Source organism: Solanum stenotomum, chromosome 6 (genome assembly GCF_019186545.1).
Source record: "Solanum stenotomum isolate F172 chromosome 6, ASM1918654v1, whole genome shotgun sequence".
Classification (NCBI taxonomy): domain Eukaryota; kingdom Viridiplantae; phylum Streptophyta; class Magnoliopsida; order Solanales; family Solanaceae; genus Solanum; species Solanum stenotomum.
Window position 1 is genome coordinate 61,145,850 of NC_064287.1, and position 19,670 is coordinate 61,165,519.

At 32.5% G+C, this 19,670-nt stretch overlaps 1 protein-coding gene and 2 long non-coding RNA genes across 3 annotated transcripts; 1 reads left to right on the forward strand and 2 right to left on the reverse strand.

Annotated features, from left to right (window-relative positions):
• Positions 1 to 2,592: 2,592 nt before the first annotated feature.
• LOC125866671 (uncharacterized) lies at positions 2,593 to 4,980 on the reverse strand. Its single transcript, XR_007446548.1, has 3 exons — positions 4,909 to 4,980; positions 4,569 to 4,689; positions 2,593 to 2,732 (listed from the first exon to the last, which is right to left on the reverse strand). It is a non-coding gene; the product is annotated as an uncharacterized LOC125866671 (long non-coding RNA).
• A 2,851-nt stretch (positions 4,981 to 7,831) lies between these two features.
• Positions 7,832 to 8,701, forward strand: LOC125866670 (uncharacterized). The gene is made up of 2 exons (XR_007446547.1): positions 7,832 to 8,084; positions 8,466 to 8,701. It is a non-coding gene; the product is annotated as an uncharacterized LOC125866670 (long non-coding RNA).
• Positions 8,702 to 12,844: 4,143 nt separating this feature from the next.
• Positions 12,845 to 17,632, reverse strand: LOC125866648 (uncharacterized). The gene is made up of 6 exons (XM_049546951.1): positions 17,428 to 17,632; positions 17,240 to 17,348; positions 15,545 to 15,684; positions 15,099 to 15,461; positions 13,312 to 13,374; positions 12,845 to 13,188 (listed from the first exon to the last, which is right to left on the reverse strand). Exons 1-6 carry the CDS (start codon positions 17,497 to 17,499, stop codon positions 12,952 to 12,954), a joined length of 984 nt encoding a protein of 327 aa, XP_049402908.1. The 5' UTR covers positions 17,500 to 17,632; the 3' UTR covers positions 12,845 to 12,951.
• Between the last annotated feature and the right edge of the window lie 2,038 nt (positions 17,633 to 19,670).

The following is a 19,670-nucleotide window of genomic DNA, read 5'->3' on the forward strand; positions in this document are numbered from 1 at the left end:
GTTCTGTCTAACTAGACATAACCAATACCTTACAAAACATTAATATTGTAGGGAAGCTTGAAATGAATTAAATATTCCAAGTGTGACTATAGTATATTATTCAAAAATCAAAATTATCGTCGTCGTAGAGTGATAAATATTTATGTATTTTTAATTAAGGTTTAAATTTAGATATGAATATTCCTTTGTTAGGAAGATATGAATTCGAATATATAATCAAACTTAATATACAAATATCAAATACTCAATAGAAAAATAAAAGGAAACTATACGTATTTTATTCCATCAGAGAAAGTTGATCTACAATCATAGTAACCCTTAAAATTAGAGTACTCATAGGGGGATACGATATAATGGATGAGACGATTCCTATATTCTTAAACATATACTTTGTATTCGAGCTACAAAAAAAAATTAAGAAAAAATCGAAGTACATCCCTTGTCTTTATATATCACGAATATGAATTAATCGATCAATTAATTCCGAATAGATAAAAAGCAAGATATATAAACTTATCTAGATGAAGAACAACCTTTTGAAAAAAGGGATATCAAAATATTACTATATGTTATCCCTCCAATTCCCAAGTACATATCTTGATAACTTTCCTATATAGTTTTTTTTCTTTCAGTATTCGTATTGAACCTCGACTAATTTATATTTCACGTCACATAACTGATAACCCTTATTTAAGGAAGACGCTTTTTCTAACAGAATTATATTCCTATCAAAAACTCAAACTCGATATCTTCGGGTAAAGATGAATGAATAAATGATATCCATTCCATTACAATTCTACGTACTTTAATTAGATATATTTCTATAAATAAAATATGGTAAGTCCCCCCAAAAATAATTTATAAATTAGAGGGGACAAACACAAGGTATCAATAACATGGCTCGTCTCAGAAAATAACGTGATTTTATACAAGTTCAACATGTGCCACTCAATTTTTTTATTTTATTTTTATGGACATAAATTTTACCACCAACAAAATTACGATTAGATTCATTCAACTAAAAAGTTAGTTGAATTTAACCAACATTAATATTTATATAATATTATATGTCTAAGATTCTCTTGGAACAATTAATATATTCGTTATGGAAATTCTACAACTCAGAATGCACGCAGTTGTTATATAATTGGTAGGATCAATAATAAAAATAGATTTTGTTTGTGTAATAATTAATTTCAGATAAATAGAAAAATCAAAAAATTATTCGAACATAATTTATTTGTTCTATCTCGAGAGAAAGTAACTTGATTTCTTAACAATATTGAGGAATTTATAATCTTATAAGGACGTACACATAAGTAATTTAATTTGTGGGTTCGAAAAATTTCTTCTATTTCCAAAAATTTGAATTTATTCTAATTATGTGTACTCGTAAGTCGTATCGATTAACAAAATAAATCTTTATCTTATATCTTGATTATGAACATGTTAATTTGATATTATTCAACTCACTTTAATCATTCAGTATTATTATTAATTAAAGAAATTGTCATACATGAGCACGAAAGTGGGTAGCTACCACTAGAAAGAAAAAGAAAAAAGAAACATACCCAAACATTCAAACAATTTAGAGGATAAAAGGGAGTTATTTGAATGATAATTAAGCACTTTTAATTAATTATCTTTAAAATTAATACTATGAATTTAAGTTTTCAAAAGAGTAAAAATGACAGAGAATCATGTAAAAATCCCCTCATTTAGTCCTTATTTTTATAATTCCGATATTATAATACGATTTCTCAACAAAAATCTCTTATAATATCACTTAAATGTTATAATATATAAGGCTATATAACAAAATAATATTTAAGAGAGTTTCTTTTATATTATATATATTCTTGAATCTCGAATTTCACTTTCAGATCAATTGGACCTACAAATCATTCTACCTAGCTAGGTCAACATCTACCTACACTTGATCTTACAAATAGTAAATCTTACAAAACAATATTCAAGAGTGCTAGCTACAACAAATCTGTTCTTTAGTGGAGATGGAAGTCGCCACAATAACTCAATATGTCGCCACTGATTACTTTTAATGGCGACTAGGCACCGTGGCAAGTACTTCCATAACTAAAAGTATTTTGTGACGACCCTTAAAAGTCGCCACAAAAAGAATATATATGTGGCGACATTGTCGCTGCTAAACCTGAAATTATACATCACAAAAAAGTTCCACATTGTAGATGCTAATATAAGTCGCCGCTGAAAATTGACTTTTAGTGGCAACTTAGGTCACCACTATAATTTTTCACATGTAGTGGCATTTCTTGTTGCCACTGCAAATGTCTTTGAGTGGCGACATAGGTTGCCACAATAGAATTATTCATTTAGTAGCAACTCTTATCGCCGCAATAGCATGATCTTTAGGGGAGACTATAGTTGCCTCTAAATGTGTTATACATTTAGTGGCAACTTTAATTGCCACTAAAACCTATTTTCCCAACAATTGCAATATCCAATATTTTCATACATTTTTATGGCCACCTAATTTCTAAATTTTAATATACACGTACATTGCCTACCAATAAAGCATCCAATATTAATTAGTGAACACAAAAAATTCACAAGTTGAATAATGTAAATACTTCCATTACAAAAAATATTGTAGATTGTTTAATGTCAGTGTACATATGTGATAAGAAAAAAGAACATTATAGGCCTTCAAACTCGTCCTTTATTGACACCATTTGTGTTCTAGAATCCTGTCCCTGCAATTAAAAGTAAAAACATATGATTTCTTTGACAATTTTCATAATCTCATATTAAAATAAAAGAGGTAACCTTGAAGTAGAGATTGCAAATGTATTTTAAGAATACAAAGAGACAATATGATCAATGAAAGTTGTTCAACATAGTTTAGTCCTAGTACACTAAGCTCAAATCTGAAAAAATGTCAAGGGTATTGCCCAACAGGATAAAAGTGGAGCAACTAAATAACTAAAACCCAAGACCACAAACATGATAACTTAAAGAAAACTCAATTCAATAATAAACAACATACTCAGTGATATTCCACAAGTGGGGTCTAGAAAAGGTAATGTTTATGCAAATTTTACCCCTACCTCGAGAGGTAAAGATGTTGTTTCCCATAGAGAATCACTTCATGAACCACATATTTGTCCAAAAAAGTCCATGCTCATATTTTAGATAGGTTTCATCACAAGTTTTTAAAACACAACACAAAAGAAATTTCCAATGATATCAATATTTCTTGGGATAATGAAACTGCAATAAATTCCTAGAGGAGATGTTAATACATCAGTTTTTTTCAGATGTAGAGTAAACATGAGAAATGAGCTTGGCCACTTCTTCAGTAAAAGTATCTGGACTTTGGAGTTCATCTTGAAGCTACATTGTTGACCCTTTTGGACAAACTATTTCATAGTCGACACCAATCATTTGGTACTAAGGCTTAGTATTGTGGTAAATGAACTATGTTATTTTTCGGGGGAGGATATGTAATGATATTGCCAAATGTTTATAAGTACAGACTAAGAAGTATTAATCTTCTAACAGTTATGTTGCACATCCATCATCCAGCAAAGTAGAAAATTATAAAAGAGAAAAGTATTGAAGTTCAACAAGTAATTCGATCTGCGTTCGTCTTTTAAGGAGTTCAGGCAGGATAGAGCTCGGCAACGAATAAAGTAAGTAAACGCAAACCTTACTCCTACCTCAAAGGTAGAGAGACTATTTCCCATAGACCCTAAACAATATTATAATCCATATCAGATTAATAGTGATTAGTTCTCTCATATCGCACCCACTAAACCAAAGCTAGGCACACATAAGGTCTAGAAACATACTTGGATCATTTCTCCCAACTATTTAAGACGTTAAGAGTTATCCCAACAAGAACTATCACATTTAAATTTAAAATACTTCAGTCGAGCACTAACCAGTAGATTAGAAGCAGTTTTACAATAAGGGATCTTGGCTAGTAGCATTTCTCAAGCAATGAGTATGAAAAATTATGGAACTTCAAAGTGAGTCCCTTTTTTTTTTGAAAATTTATATGATAAGGGGTGTCATATTTATAGTGAAAAATAAGACTCTACATACCATATTTTATTTTTGGCGAGTTAACAATCAAGACAAATTCAGAAAATCAAAAGGATTCCCTTTTTTTTTTTGAAAAATTAAAAATAAGAGATTAACAAGTAACAAATAAGGGATTAAAAAATTGGGGCTTTCCTTTTACCAATAAAAGCTTCAACAACTAGAGAATATGAAACACGGTGGTAATGTTATAGAACAAACATTCAAATAATCCAATTCTGCTAATACAGAAACAAATAATTAGTAAATCAGACAAGTTCTCTGCTATAAGTTCTAAACTTAGCAGCAAGAACCTCGCAAAGCCGCAAAAAAATAGAGCCTCGTAAAGCCGCAAAAAATGGAGCCTCATAAAGCCGCAAAAAACATCAAAAGTTCGATCACACGGACCTAATTATTGGTCTTAAGCTAACAAAACTAGCACATAAGCTCGGGACTCATAAAATAATGAGAAGTGGGAGGGAAAATAGGATGTCGAGCTCACATACCAGTGTCGCATGATGTGGGAGACTTCTTTCATTTTTAAATTTGGGTTCAACTAGAGGATCCTTCTACAGATCCTTAAACTTCTTCAATGTGCGCTTCCACGCCATAAATTAGCTCGTATACCTTTAAATCAAAGCGTTAACCCAAATATAAATTTAATTTTTTCATCAAAATACACTAATCTCCAAATTCAAGTAAAGTAGAAAATGATTACAAACACAAATTAAGGTCGCAGAGATAAGAAATCTAAAGCATATAAAAATAGAAAATTATGAGATCTAAAGGATTATTCATGCGAAAAATCCTAGATATTTTAATTAACATTTATAGGCAGAATAGTACATGTAGAAGGAAGATGTGAAATTGGAGACTTGTATAGCTTGGATTAGGGTTTTGAGCCAATCCTAGGCAAGAAGTGGTTAGAAGTTGTCCGCAGTCATATTTTAGGGTGGGAGTCCTTAGCGAGGTTCTAGAACATACACTGGAGTCGTAGCTTGTGGAAATGACACTTTAAGATGTGAAAAAAAATTATTTTTGAGCTATTTAGAATAAAGTAAAATGAAATTATAAAATTATGAGAAATTATTACTAAAAGGATAAATAGTTTGTGATCAATTTAGTAAATTGTAAACTAGTTGAAAGTAAAATAGCAGTTTAGTAAAATAGATTAGGTAAATGGAGGTTAAAATTGGGTGTCAATAGATAAAATTAAAAATTAATTTTTCTATTTTGCCTGTACAATAAACTATTTTTGAAAGTATAAATATTGTAAAGTTCTTCGATTGTTAATCTTGTTGTTGATGGATAAGACAAATGAAAAAGAATTAAAGAGTAAATTAGTCCGGAAGCGTGTAAAGTCAAAATAAATAAATATTATGGGACGGAGGGGAATATCTATGTTATCATCATTAATATTTATTTTTATATTTCTAACAACATAACAATATAATATGTTGCTAAACTAGTCATTTGCATAGTTCGTAGAATAAATGTTATTACACATAGGAAATTACTCTATGTATATATTTAAAACACATGCTTTCTATAATTAATTTAGTCCAAATGTTTATTTATCACAATTAACATCAACTATTTATTTTTTAAAAATTACATACTAAAAACTATTAATAAGAATTTTAATTTACACACTAAATTAAAATGAATATGAAAGCAAGAGAAATTAGTGGCGAGCAAAAAGGTTGTTGCAAAAATACTTTTTAGTGGCAACAAAGTTGCCACAAAATAAATCTTTAGTGGCGACAGTTTCTAAGTCGCCGCAAATACATTTTCTACCATCACTTCATCGAAAAATAGTACATATTGTAGCGATTGAAGCAAAGTCGCCACTATATATATTATTTACAATGGCGATAATATTGGTCGCCTCTAACAAAATAAGCTTTTGTGGCAACACTTACACGTCGCCACAAAAACCTTATATTTTGTTGCAACTACTTCTATCGCCACAGAAAGTTGTCGCAGAAAATCACATTTCTTGTAGTGGCTGAAGCGTCTTTGTTGTATTTTGAGTTTTGTGTCTTATGTGCTCATATTGTAAATCTACTTCTAAGTTATAAAGGATAGTAGATTGGTTTCTTGTCTAAGTCTTTAGTTTGAGTCGTATTAACTAGAGTTAGTTAGTCGAATCATCTATGTTCTAGTCAAGTCTTTTTACATCATTGTTTTGATCTTCTCTTGGATAGAGTTGCCTAGGAGTGTCAACTAGAGTTAGTTGATGTTTGCAGCAGAGTTGCTGGTTGTTTAGCTCTCATCTTCGAGATCTGAGTTGGTGGCTAGAGTTAGCCTTGGTGGGTTCTTAAAGTCTAGATCAACTAGAGTGAGTTGGTTTAGTGGGCAATAGGATAATTGCTTAGTTTCCTTTGTAGTAGAGTTGCTACGGTAAGGGGGAAGGGATTAAAGAGTTTTAATTTCTAGGTTGCAAGACTTTGTAATCTGAAACTTTGCTCTGTTTGAGTGAAATGGAGTTAGGATTGAAATTAATCATGTGAGTACAGGTCATGGTTTTCACCGTCCTTGAGCAAGGGAGTTTCCACGTAAAATCCTTATGCGTGATCTACTTTGAGCTATTTATTTTCCGCAATATTATTCTGTTTGGAGACCTAATCCTGTGATCACTGGTGAACGCCTACATTCTAACACCGTATTAAGTTGACGTTAATCTAACCCCTTTTCGAAATAAACCAGAACCGTAGAAGTATACTTATTAGGTTCTATAGCTTCACAGCCATCAACTTTGTTCCTTACCTAGGGTACCACCATGTGAATGATTTCATAGAAAAGGTCAAAATACCAAAGTACACAAGTTGTACGCTAGGCGTTACTTGTCATCACCTTCGATTTTCGAGCTCATAATTATTACTTTATTCGTCTCAAATTATTTATTATAATTTCTAAATTCATATCATTAAAAATATTTAAGATAATTTTTTATTTTATCCTTAGGAGAAATTATATTTAAAACATAAATAGATAATCTTAATAGTTCAACTGATTAGCTATCTGAACTTTCACGAGAATTCAATTTCTCGTCTCATAATTTCTTTCTAATCCTCTTGATTAGCATTTTTTTTGAGGACGTGTAAAAGAAAAATACAATAAATAACGTGCGATCGATCTTGTAACGTCACATTCAAGAAGATAGAAGGCGTTCACGTGCAAGGGTTCCGTAGCCATGTGGTTATGAGGCAGTCGGCACCAAAACTTGGAACTGCAGAGATAAGACAATATAATAATAATTAAAATAAGAGAGAGAAAAAGACCAACCATGGGAGTGGTGGATTGCGATTCTTGATCCTTATTCAGATGTCTCAAAAAAATTCGTATTGAATATTTTATTTAATTTTATATTAATTTTACACAATTTGAATACATATTAGTCTAATCAATAAACTTCAAATATCAGATGATTAAAAATAAAAAAGAATCAAATTTTTTTGTATTGAGCTTTTATATACGATTGTGAATAAATATTAGTCAAATTAATGAGTTTTGAATATCACATAGTTAAATAATTCAATTTGACTCTTACATATTCATATTAAGCTCTTTTATTAAAGTTATATGGTGTAAATTTATATTAATTAAGTGTTTTATCTCATATTAAAGTTACATGATATAAATTTATATTAATTAGATTAATAAATTTTGATTATCAGATGATTAAAGAAACATAAAGAAAGAGATGTGAGACTACATAAAGCTTATCTCACGGATCTTGCCTGTAGTATTATGGCTCCCACAATATCCCTTTAATTAAATGTTACATATTATAGTCTAGGTGAGATGTTACATTCTATATATATATATAAACCCTTTTTTGTTCTTAGAAAATGGAGAGTTAGATGCAACAACAACTCTTTATATCAAAACAAAAAGGAAAAAAATGACTAAATGGGTCAAAACAATCACAACTCCATTTAGAAAAGCTAGAACTTTTTTCAATAATAATCAACAATCACCAAGAGATTCACCAAGAGAAAAGAAGTCACAAGAAGAAGGTATGTACAATTTGTGTATAGTATAGTCTATGTGTTTTGCGTTACTTAAGTCGAGAGTCTTGCAGAAACAATTCATGTATAGTATTTTTTGGTCAAGAGGCAGATCTAGAACGAGTTTATTGCTATTAACTCGAATCAATTAAACATTTTGTAAAAAAGGGGCTATAAATTGAGAAAGAGGTAGAGGTGTACGCATTTGATATAATCCAACAGTTTTGATTTAAATCTTGTATTTATCTTTAGAAATTCATTTTAATTTAGAACTCAATTACCCAAAAGGAGATAAAATCGAGAAAAAATTTATAAACTTCAAATTCTGGATCCGCTCATGGTTGGTTTGATCTTGTCTTAACAAATGTTTTGTTTTGTGTTAATTTGCAGACCAAGATAAGCATGTAGTAGATTTGCAAGGTGAAGTAATGGCTTGTGGATATGAAGATGTTCAAGTGATGTGGTCAATTTTGGACAAATCCAAAGCCATTAGAACATAAATCTTTGTTCTTTTTAGTTAAATCAAGGCACATATTGTACATATTTTATCATTATCTTGTTCATGTGGTGGCTAAATTGACGCCCAAAAAACAAGATTTTGAAAATTTTGATGATGTTCTATACATTGGCTAATCCCCATGATCAATGAAAAAATCACGGAAAGTTTTATTGTATTTGATTTGCATTTAATTTTAGATTCAGTAATAAAAAAATATTCATTCATTTTATCCAGATGGCTATGTTATCCAATATGCAATTATTAACTTGATGTAAATATTTGATACGGATAAAATTTTAACCTAACTTTATTACCATGGTTTTCAAGTGTCTCTAATATTTAATTAGTGACACCATTACGCCGAAGCCATATTTGAATAACTCAAAAAAAAAAACGAAAAAGTAAAAAATATTATCTTAGAAGCATTTGTATATAATCTAGTCAAATACCATAAGATATGAGAATTGTGGGGTAGGAGTATGGAGTTGTCACACCCCAAATCCGGATGTGATGGCACGTGTCCATTTCCCACCGGACACGTCAGCCTAACCCAACCACAACGATAGAGAAGTAGAAATACGAGAATAAAAGATAATAAATAAGCAGAAGACTTTAATTAAGACTCAACACTACCCAGAATTTGGTTGTCACATGTACAAACCTCTAAATACAGAATTCGAATAAAAATATACAAGTCTCAGAGTATAGTTCTCGAATAGAACAAAACTGAAAGTAAAGATAACTCAATGACACGTCTGGAATGAACCGCTACCTCTCGAGTATGTCCCGAAGCTCAATCTGCTAAAGAAAATACTAAGCCGAATCTGAGAGAGCTGTCAACCTACACAATTGTGTAGAAGCAATGGTGAGTACCGAAAACCACAGGTACTCGCAAGTAACTCTAAACTAAGCAAAACTAGCAACTACAAACAACTCCTTTCAATCCCAACCGAACCACTGAAACTTCAAACTAGCAGCAAACCAACTAACTTATACTAAACAGATCATATTCAACAGCCAGAACCAACAGTATATCTTCATCAACTTCAGATCAACAAATAAGAGCAAGTAGATCAAATTCCACATAAGAAGGGTAAACCGATACAATCCACACATCACAGACAAAGATAAGGCAAATGCGATGCAAAATGCAATAATGATGTCATGTAGTCGTGATGCATGTATGTCCTACGATACACATCTGTTGACGTAATCAGTCCGCGTTGAATACTCAAATCAGAACCCATGGGGTCACATATGGACCATGTATCATTGCCGGAACCAGATCCCATCGGCATTCAAATCGCTAGCCAGAGCTAGTCCATCTCATATATCTCTAGCCGGAGCTAGTCTCAACTGTGTCTCATATCCATCCATCCTCATATCAATGTCTCAGAACTCATGCAACAGATAGTTCACACATGGAATGAATAATGAATATGCACATGTCATCAATCACAATCATATCACGATCACATCATAGTATTACATATCATCTGTTTCAATCACAACCATATCACGACCACATCATAGTATTACACATCACTTGTCTCAATCACAACCATATCACGACCACATCATAGTATTACACATCCCCTGTCTCAATCACAACCATAGCACGACCACATCATAGTATTACACATCACCTATCTCAATCACAACCATATCACGACCACATCATAGCATTTCACATCACCCGTCTCAATCACAATGTATGTATCAATCATAGCCAACTCATGCTCTTCTATCCCCTCAATATCAGTTATCACATGACTTATTCAATAAATTCAAGTCACATATAACACATTTAGCTCGTTTTATTCCCCATCTTTCATTTACAACAATTTCAATCAACAAATAAAACTCATCCTCAATCCCTATTACTCCCCAACACAATTAGGAAAGTAGTCATGCGTAGTCTAAGAGTTTTACAAAGCTTGGAAGCCATTTGCCTTAAAACGAACTCCAAAAGTTACTTGACTTGAGCCTTTTCTTTCCAAGTATAATCCAGATCACGATAATCTATTCAAACAATTATTCACAATCACAATTCGAGTCCAATGACACCAAAATCAAGAAATTTAGGGAAAAAGGGCAAAACGGTCCAAAAGTCTCATACCGGAAAACGATACCCAAATTTGAAAATTTTTGATGTAAAATGATCCTTAAAGTATTTGGAAGCTAATGGTGAAAACCAATTTGAAAACGGAGTTGAAATCAATTCACAAACTCAATTTGAAGGAAAATTCACGTTCTTGAAGACGCCTAAAATATTCGGATCTGAAACCCCGACTTGAAAATGAAATATCTCTTGAAAAATAACTTACCCATGATTAGATAAGTTCAAATATGAAATTTCATCAAAAACGGAGTTAAGATCGACCTTGAAATTCTCAATTTATCAAACTTTAACTTTACCGGAAAAGTCCAAATTGTACGCGGTTAATATGATGAAAAATAATCGATGAATCAATAATTTTATGTTAAAATCAGTTTACCCATAACATAAGGATCGTAAATATACCTTTTTCATCAAAAAGGGAGTCCAAATCGATAAAACCCCAATTTTTCCGATTGAATACTAACCCTCATATTAATTCAAGAAGAAACCCGTAAGAATCACTCCATTCCGATCTCTAGAACTCCCGATATGCTCAAAATACCAAATGAACACAGTCTGAGATTTTTATAACAGTACATGGCTGTTATGCACCAGAAAAACAGCAGTTAATCTTTCACTAAAAAGGCCGTAATTTCCTCATACGATAGTGAAATGACCCGATTCTTTTTTGTAAATGTCTTAAATAATGATACGGACCTGCTCGTTCAATCGGAGCTCAATATCATGCTCGTTTGCCCAGTCAAATATAATTTCTATTCGGTAAATAATTATTTTTTATTTGCGATAAAAGTCCAATCTCGAGTTAGCGAAAATGCACCAAAATTTGCAGATAAGTCCTATAATTCATGCTCAAAATTTCAGAACCTTCGAAATAATTTTTCGACCTTTAAAACTAATAATGAACCCTTTAGTTGCCACAATTTGTTGAAATAGTGTCAAAGCATCCAAGAAGCTTAAAAACCTCACCCAAAACTCATTTGGCACTTCCCGAACACAAACCAAATATGCTACTAGCTTGAAAATAACATTTCGGACTCAATAAAATCATCGGAATTTGAATTCGAGGTCTCCTTGACNAGTTAAATCAAGGCACATATTGTACATATTTTATCATTATCTTGTTCATGTGGTGGCTAAATTGACGCCCAAAAAACAAGATTTTGAAAATTTTGATGATGTTCTATACATTGGCTAATCCCCATGATCAATGAAAAAATCACGGAAAGTTTTATTGTATTTGATTTGCATTTAATTTTAGATTCAGTAATAAAAAAATATTCATTCATTTTATCCAGATGGCTATGTTATCCAATATGCAATTATTAACTTGATGTAAATATTTGATATGGATAAAATTTTAACCTAACTTTATTACCATGGTTTTCAAGTGTCTCTAATATTTAATTAGTGACACCATTACGCCGAAGCCATATTTGAATAACTCAAACAAAAAAAAAAACGAAAAAGTAAAAAAATATTATCTTAAAAGCATTTGTATATAATCTAGTCAAATACCATAAGAGATGAGAATTGTGGGGCAGGAGTATGGAGTGGTGGGGATGGAGGCTGCGGGAGTGGCAGTAGATAGGAGACGTGTTAGAGGATGGGGAGGACACAAATCACGATCAATGTGAGAGGCTACATGTGAAACTTGTTTTTCCTACTTCCAATAGGACCGAACATGAAAAACATCAGATCGAACACAACCTTAAAATGGCAGATCCTGGGATAGAATCTTCAAGCTTTGTTAAGATGAGCTTTACTAAGCTATTCAAGAAACAAAATTCAGATACAAAGACAATCACCAAATGATAATACTTCCATTTGCAGGAAAGTGCACTACTGTACCTACAAAAGGTCAGAGATAAAAGCAATTTGAACTGAATAACAGGAAATCACACCTAATCCAGCACACGACGCTCGTTCAGATGTGTTTACGGAAGAATAGCAACCACAGCTAACATGAACCCAAGCATTGCAAGACGAGCATGCAGAGCGCGAGATAGTGTTGAGTGGTTGTCACTCTTGTCTCTTGCCATGCATTCAAGCAATAGTTACCAAGACAGGAAGTGCTGAAATTTTGACTTGGTTTTCGTTAATACTTGCAGCTTCAATTTTTCCAGCAATCATAAAAAAAGTACCATTAAGAAAAAACAGATGCATATAACTGGCGCAAAATTCTTTTCACGAATGAGTGTCTATCAAAAAAGGGCAGAATCCATTCTGCATTCCTTCTTTGTTCGATTCTCAGCTAGTCAAACGAATAGCACCTTACATTTGCTTATACTATGGTGCCTACCAAAGCTACTAGCTGGGGAATCTGTTGGAAGTATGAGATGTTCTTCATTATACTTGACAGTCTCGAGACTGAGTCCATGAGGTGGAAGTAACAAGGTATACTTTGCAAGTTCCTTCCTATCACGAGATTCCAAAATCCTAACAACAATATCTGGTGGAACTGCTTGCCGTCCAACTTGAAGCAACAAAGCAACCTGCAAAAGATTTTGAGAAAAATCACCACACATTATCTTTAGTGCTACCGTTCAAGAGCATCTGAGATTCAGTCCTGAAATCATGACGAATACTTGGAAGTTTTTTCTTTATGGATTACATACCATGTTCCGAACTTGTCTATATAGGAAACCAGAACCTTCAACTTCTAGCCGCAAAAGAGGTCCCTAAAGAAAAACACAACAAGATATCAAACTTAAAACTTTATTCATAGGCATATGACAAGTAATGCCTCAATGGCTGCAGTTTCATATGCTCTAAGCACTGGCTACGTCATTAAGCTATGCATACCAACTAAGTCAGGCTTTGGCGCTTATACCAAACATGGCTAAGTCTGGCATCCCCTATTTGTTTCTTTTCATTATTTTCCCCTACAACTAATCCTAATCTGGGAAATTTTCTTTTTCCCTTTGTTTTCTCTCAAGTACTTCCTTATCTATGTCTTTCTTTCCTTTAATGTTTCCTTCTCAAGCACTGTGTAAGATAAGCATCAAAATCGAAATACAGAAAACTAAAGTAATAAAATCAATTTTGGAAGGACGAAAAGTGTGAGATTGGAGAGTCTGTGGTGGCTGGGTGATTGTGAAAGTCAGAAGCTGCAGTAACACTATGCGTTTTCCTTCATTTTCACTTTTATATTATGTTACGTTGGGTAAACTATCATACGAACTTGCAAACTGCAGCCGGAAACATTTTTTAAGAAAAGCACAAGAGTTATATTGATAAAGAAAATGGGCATATTTTTCAAGCACCAAGAATCTGCCAACTCTTATGATATACTAGTACAAATAATAAAGCAATATATACAGCCATCAACTTCTGTAAAAAGTCAGCAAAGATCAGACCTACATGAGAGGGACTGAACTCTATCTTTGAATGCTTTTTATATCAAACAGACAAACACCATATTTTCTATCCTTTTCGTTACACATTAATGCCACCTTAACAGAAGTTCTTTACTAACGCGGCATATAATCCAGGTTATAGAAGGTTGGGCATCTTCCATCATCCCATGGTTTGGATGGTGGACCCAGGGTGGGTGCTCATATCATTTTGATAATTCAAGGGGTACACTCTAGAGGGCAATAAAAACGTTTTAAGGGGAAAAATGTCCATAGTTATCCATTTTTCCTCTCATATAAGATAGTCTAATGTGGAGGATTTGCATTTAGGATAATATAGTCTCACTACTGATTGTAAAATTATATTTCTTTTGTATTTTGCGATCTTATGTTCATATATTTGCTACTCAGTATGGCATTTTAGAATGTACAAATCAGAGATACTTTCTAACATTATGGAGCTATAATTTCTTCATAGGAACAGTTCCAATATAAATACTACTAGTGTTGACATGTAGTCTCTTTGTTCCGCCTTGTGTGTGCATATCTATTATGAGATGTACTACGATATAGATGCACTTCGTAAACAATAATATTATAAGACATTCTCAAAGTCATCCTCATGTTAAGATGTAATGGTTTTTTTATATCCAAAGACCAAAGGTAACTTTTTATCAATTTCTTTACTACATTTACTCGTATTTTTACCCATAAAGAAAAGAATTAGATTAAATTCTTAATTTCCATGCCTAGTCAAAATATCTCAAATAAAATGGGATATAGGTGATACTCATAAAAATTTGCACTCCTTTATTTTTGGAATTTGTTAGCATGAACTTCAAGAATACACACACTCGTTGAGTTTCTAAGCTTGGGGAGGCCCTGATACACCTAATGATGGAATTTTAATATAAAACCAATATGCATGTACCTTGAGCCGTGAGACAGCTCAAGTGTATTTTGTGTAGACCAAGAAAACCCCACCCTCACTGCAAGCCATGGAACCTAATTAATAAGTTCTAATATCAGTAAAGGGATGAATATAGTACCTTTTCAACAACATCAAAGCGCAATATCGTCTTCACTGGATTTGGCACCCGGTCATTTCGTGATGTATTGGCAAAGGCAGAAAAGTCATGTTTCCCCACGAAATGCTTTGCGGCATCTCTCATGACATCGGTGTCGAGTTTATACTCACTATGGTAAGCATAGTGCCTCAAGAATGGGTCCATGATAGTAGAATTATATACTTGGTAGCAATATATCTTGCTTGTGACAGAGAAACGCGCATGAAACTCAGGTCCTGCAGGGCTAAATTCTCTAACTCTGATGTCAGAAGGAAGAAGACCATTTACAGCTCTATGAACGCCTACTAGTGTTTCATAGTTGAAAGGTGTAATGAAATGTGCCACCTGAAAGCCAAAGTTGGTTCTAAGTCTATTTATTTTGATCATTTCTCTTGGTTAGTGAGAATCCATTGGCAGGGAAAGCAGACCTGACCCCATGCATGAACTCCTGCATCTGTCCGGCTTGCACCAACTAAACAAAGTTCTTTGTGGTTTATTTTCGTTTTTTTAGTCAGAGCTTCTTCCAGAACGCACTGTACAGTAGGTGTTGACTGCTGATACTGCCATCCTACAGGAGACTCATCATTCAGGATTATAGAAATAAAGTAACTGCATCCCAACATACACTCGCAGAAACATAGGGAATAAAAGAGGTATAAAAACATTTAGAAGGTAAGTTTAACATCTTATTATCTTAGCAATCATTGTGCCTTATAAAGAACAAAAAAAATAGAAAAAGGACGACCTTAGAGAAAAACACTCTAATTACCTAGGTACACATGTTAAATCGAGAAGCAGAGAACAAATGGTAAGGTGTCAAATTTGCAATTACTAGTACCTTCAAAATCTTACTACGCCGTCTGACTTGCCTAGTTCACTTCATCATGGTTCACTTGATTTATTTCTAGTTTAACATCGGGTATTGATTTATTTCTTTTTATATAGTATACATTAAGATACTACATCAAAAACAGTACTAAAACTCCCATGTTTTAAACTTCAAATTGATGGGTCTGGGGATGGTATAGTGTAAGCAGATCTTACTTCTACCTCTACGAGGTAGAGAGGCTGATTCAGCAGTAAAGAAGACATGTCAACTAATAAGGGAAACAATATAGAGCATCCAGAGAAAGGGAACAGTATCAACATCAAAATAATGCGACACAGAAATCAAAGAACAACTACGAGAAAAATGCTAATAATACAATAGACACGGTGTTCCAAACTACCACCCAGCCTATCCCGCCAAAAAAAACTACTCGTTAACCGTCTACCCTAATCTGCAACCTCTATACCCTCCTACTTAAGGTCATGTCAATAAGCTGTAAGATATGTCGTATCCTGTCTAATCATCTCTCCTGAATACTTCTAGCAGCCTACCTCTACCTCTCTTCATACCCACTATAGTCAACCTCTCACAACTCCTCACTGGTGCAAACTTCAAATTGATTGAAAAGATATTTATAAACATCACAAACAAAGAATGTTACTAACTCTTCAAATAGTAATTAGATTCAAATGGATGTAGTACAATCTTAGCAAAATGAACTATGTCCAGTAAAGGGTGGCACAAAGTGCACATGATTTTGAGATTTTACAGCACTAAACAAACTCTCCTCAACCTTAATTATCTATTATCTTAGGGATAAGGGTGTGAAAAATACTCCAACTATGGTCGGATTTGCTGTTGCGAAAACTTTCATGAGGACCTGTTACATCCCTAGACTATTTAATACCGTATTTTAAACATATATATTTGCCCACGTGGACATAAAAAATAATGCAAATTATAAATAGTAATGTGTCCACGTGGGCACATATATACCTTTAAAACACACTATTAAACAGTTCAGGGGAAATACGGTATTAAATAGTTTAGGGAGGTAATGGGTTCTTATGAAAATTTAGTATCACAACAGCAAATCCGACCAAAGTTGGGATATTTTTCTTACCCTTATCCCAACAGCAAAATGATATATTAACAATGAGAGCAGTAACCAACCAACTTGTTAAAATAAAATGAATGCGTGAAAAGTGAAAACCTAATTAGAGTATTAACACTAAAATTCAGAGATTTCAATCCTCAATTTTCTATCTGAAGTAACACGAAAAGAGAATAAAACCTGAAAATCTGGTACCGTCGTAAGCAATAACTAATCGCCATTTATAAGCTGGTAATGACAGCTTCACCGATTGACCCTTATTTGAATCTTCATCCTTTCCACTACAATTCTGTTAGCAAAATTTCACATCAATTAGGGAACAAAAATAAAGTAAATTAGAGAAAAATAACAATGGAAATAGCACATACTGAGGTACAATTTGCTGAATTTTTCTCGAGATTTGGAAGTAATGGAAGCGCCAAAGCTGCTGAGAAACACATTCTTCATTAACGTTAGCTCAATTTTTACAAAATGGATCCATGAATTTTCAGCTGCTTTTCTGCTTGTGATTTTGAGCAAAGATTATCAGAGTTTTATCTTTAGACTAAAAACCAGGGCGCGGCTCTGTTTTGATTACACTTTATTTGGATGATTCTTATTTATTGATTCATAATGTATTGTATTGTAATATACTTTGTTGTATTGATTTATAGTGTATTGTTTTATTAAATATAATGTTTAGATAGATTGTATCATTATCCGTATATAGTGTGATACATTTATAATTTGAGTGATAAACCTATCAGAAAAGTAGAGTATATAGTAGAACTATTATGAAAATATAGGATAAAAGATGAAATATGATTATTAAATAATAAATAAAGATAAAATGAGAAAAAAATATTAAGGTAACGACGAGATCATGCTAAAATGGTCGTTACATAAAATGTGTCTTTTCGTCGTTACCTAACGATAGATTTGAACGCGATATAATATAATTTAAGTAATAATCAAAACAAACATTGTATTTAAACTAACAATATAATACAACGAGTAACAATCATCCAAACAAGGTATTACAAGTGCGGCTACTCTGAACTCTACCATACACTTGGGGAATTTCACCCCATCGCCTATTTACGTAAAATAACTTTGAAGATGGGTGATTTTAAACTTCGATCTTGTTTGTACTATAGATAAAATTTATAAATTTAATAAGTTAGACTTTTGGTTTTAAAGACGTTAAAAGTTTGGAATTATTCATTTTTTAGGTCATTAAGTGTAATTTCCGATATTTACATAGTATTTAAAATATAATCACATTTTAATTTATTTATTTTTATATATAAGTAACTAGTTAAGAATTTTTGCATATAGCCACTCAAAAATAGGTTAATTATGCTCCATAGTTATAGTTTGTTAATTATGATTCGTAGCTACATGTTATAGGGAGGAGAGTGGCGAGCGAGATTGGGAGAGGGAGAAGAGAGGCAAGCGAGAGATAACAGAGAGTGGAGAGAGGTGAATTGTATATGTATATGGAGAGAGGTGAATTGTATATGTATATGGAGAGAGGTGAATTGTATATATATATCGGTTATATAATTGTATATATGTNTTTACGTAAAATAACTTTGAAGATGGGTGATTTTAAACTTCGATCTTGTTTGTACTATAGATAAAATTTATAAATTTAATAAGTTAGACTTTTGGTTTTAAAGGCGTTAAAAGTTTGGAATTATTCATTTTTAGGTCATTAAGTGTAATTTCCGATATTTACATAGTATTTAAAATATAATCACATTTTAATTTATTTATTTTTATAAATAAGTAACTAGTTAAGAATTTTTGCATATAACCACTCAAAAATAGCTTAATTATGCTCCATAGTTATAGTTTGTTAATTACGATTCGTAGCTACATGTTATAGGGAGGAGAATGGCGAGCGAGATTGAGAGAGGGAGAAGAGAGGCGATCGAGAGATGACAGAGAGTGGAGAGAGGTGAATTGTATATGTATATCAGTTATATAATTGTATATATGTAACTACTATGTATATGTATCAATTATTGTATTTGTATATCTGCATACAATTTGAATTCGTATACAATTGAATCGAGTTAAAAACATTTGTATTTTATATCCAATCTCTCTCTCTCGTTTTATACAAACACAAATTATACATTGTATTGAGAGAAAGAGAGAGAGAAAGGCAAAAGAGAACTAGGCAAGAGAAGATTTATATTTGTATAATTATAAGTGTATATGGCGGAGATATATGTATTTGTATTTGTATATCCCGTCTCTCTCGCTTGTGTTTGTATTAAGTGAAAGAGAGATTGACAGAAGAGAAGCGAAAGAGAGATTGAGCAAGGAGAGGTGAAGGAGAGATGACTGAAAAAAAGGAGAGTGGCTAGCGAGATTCCAGAGAGAGGCGAGAGAGAATGTAATTATAGCTAGAAGTAAGTTCCGAAATAATTAATGCAAATTGTAATTATGTTAGCTAATTAACCAGTAGATGTTTGCTTAACCGCGTAATTTCCCTATTAAAATTACCATGGCTGCAAATTTGTAGTAAAAAGATCACATGATTTGAATTTAGGGGAAACTAAGCTAATACCCCATAAAAGCAAAATAATTACAAACATATATCCATAGACATTCATATCCT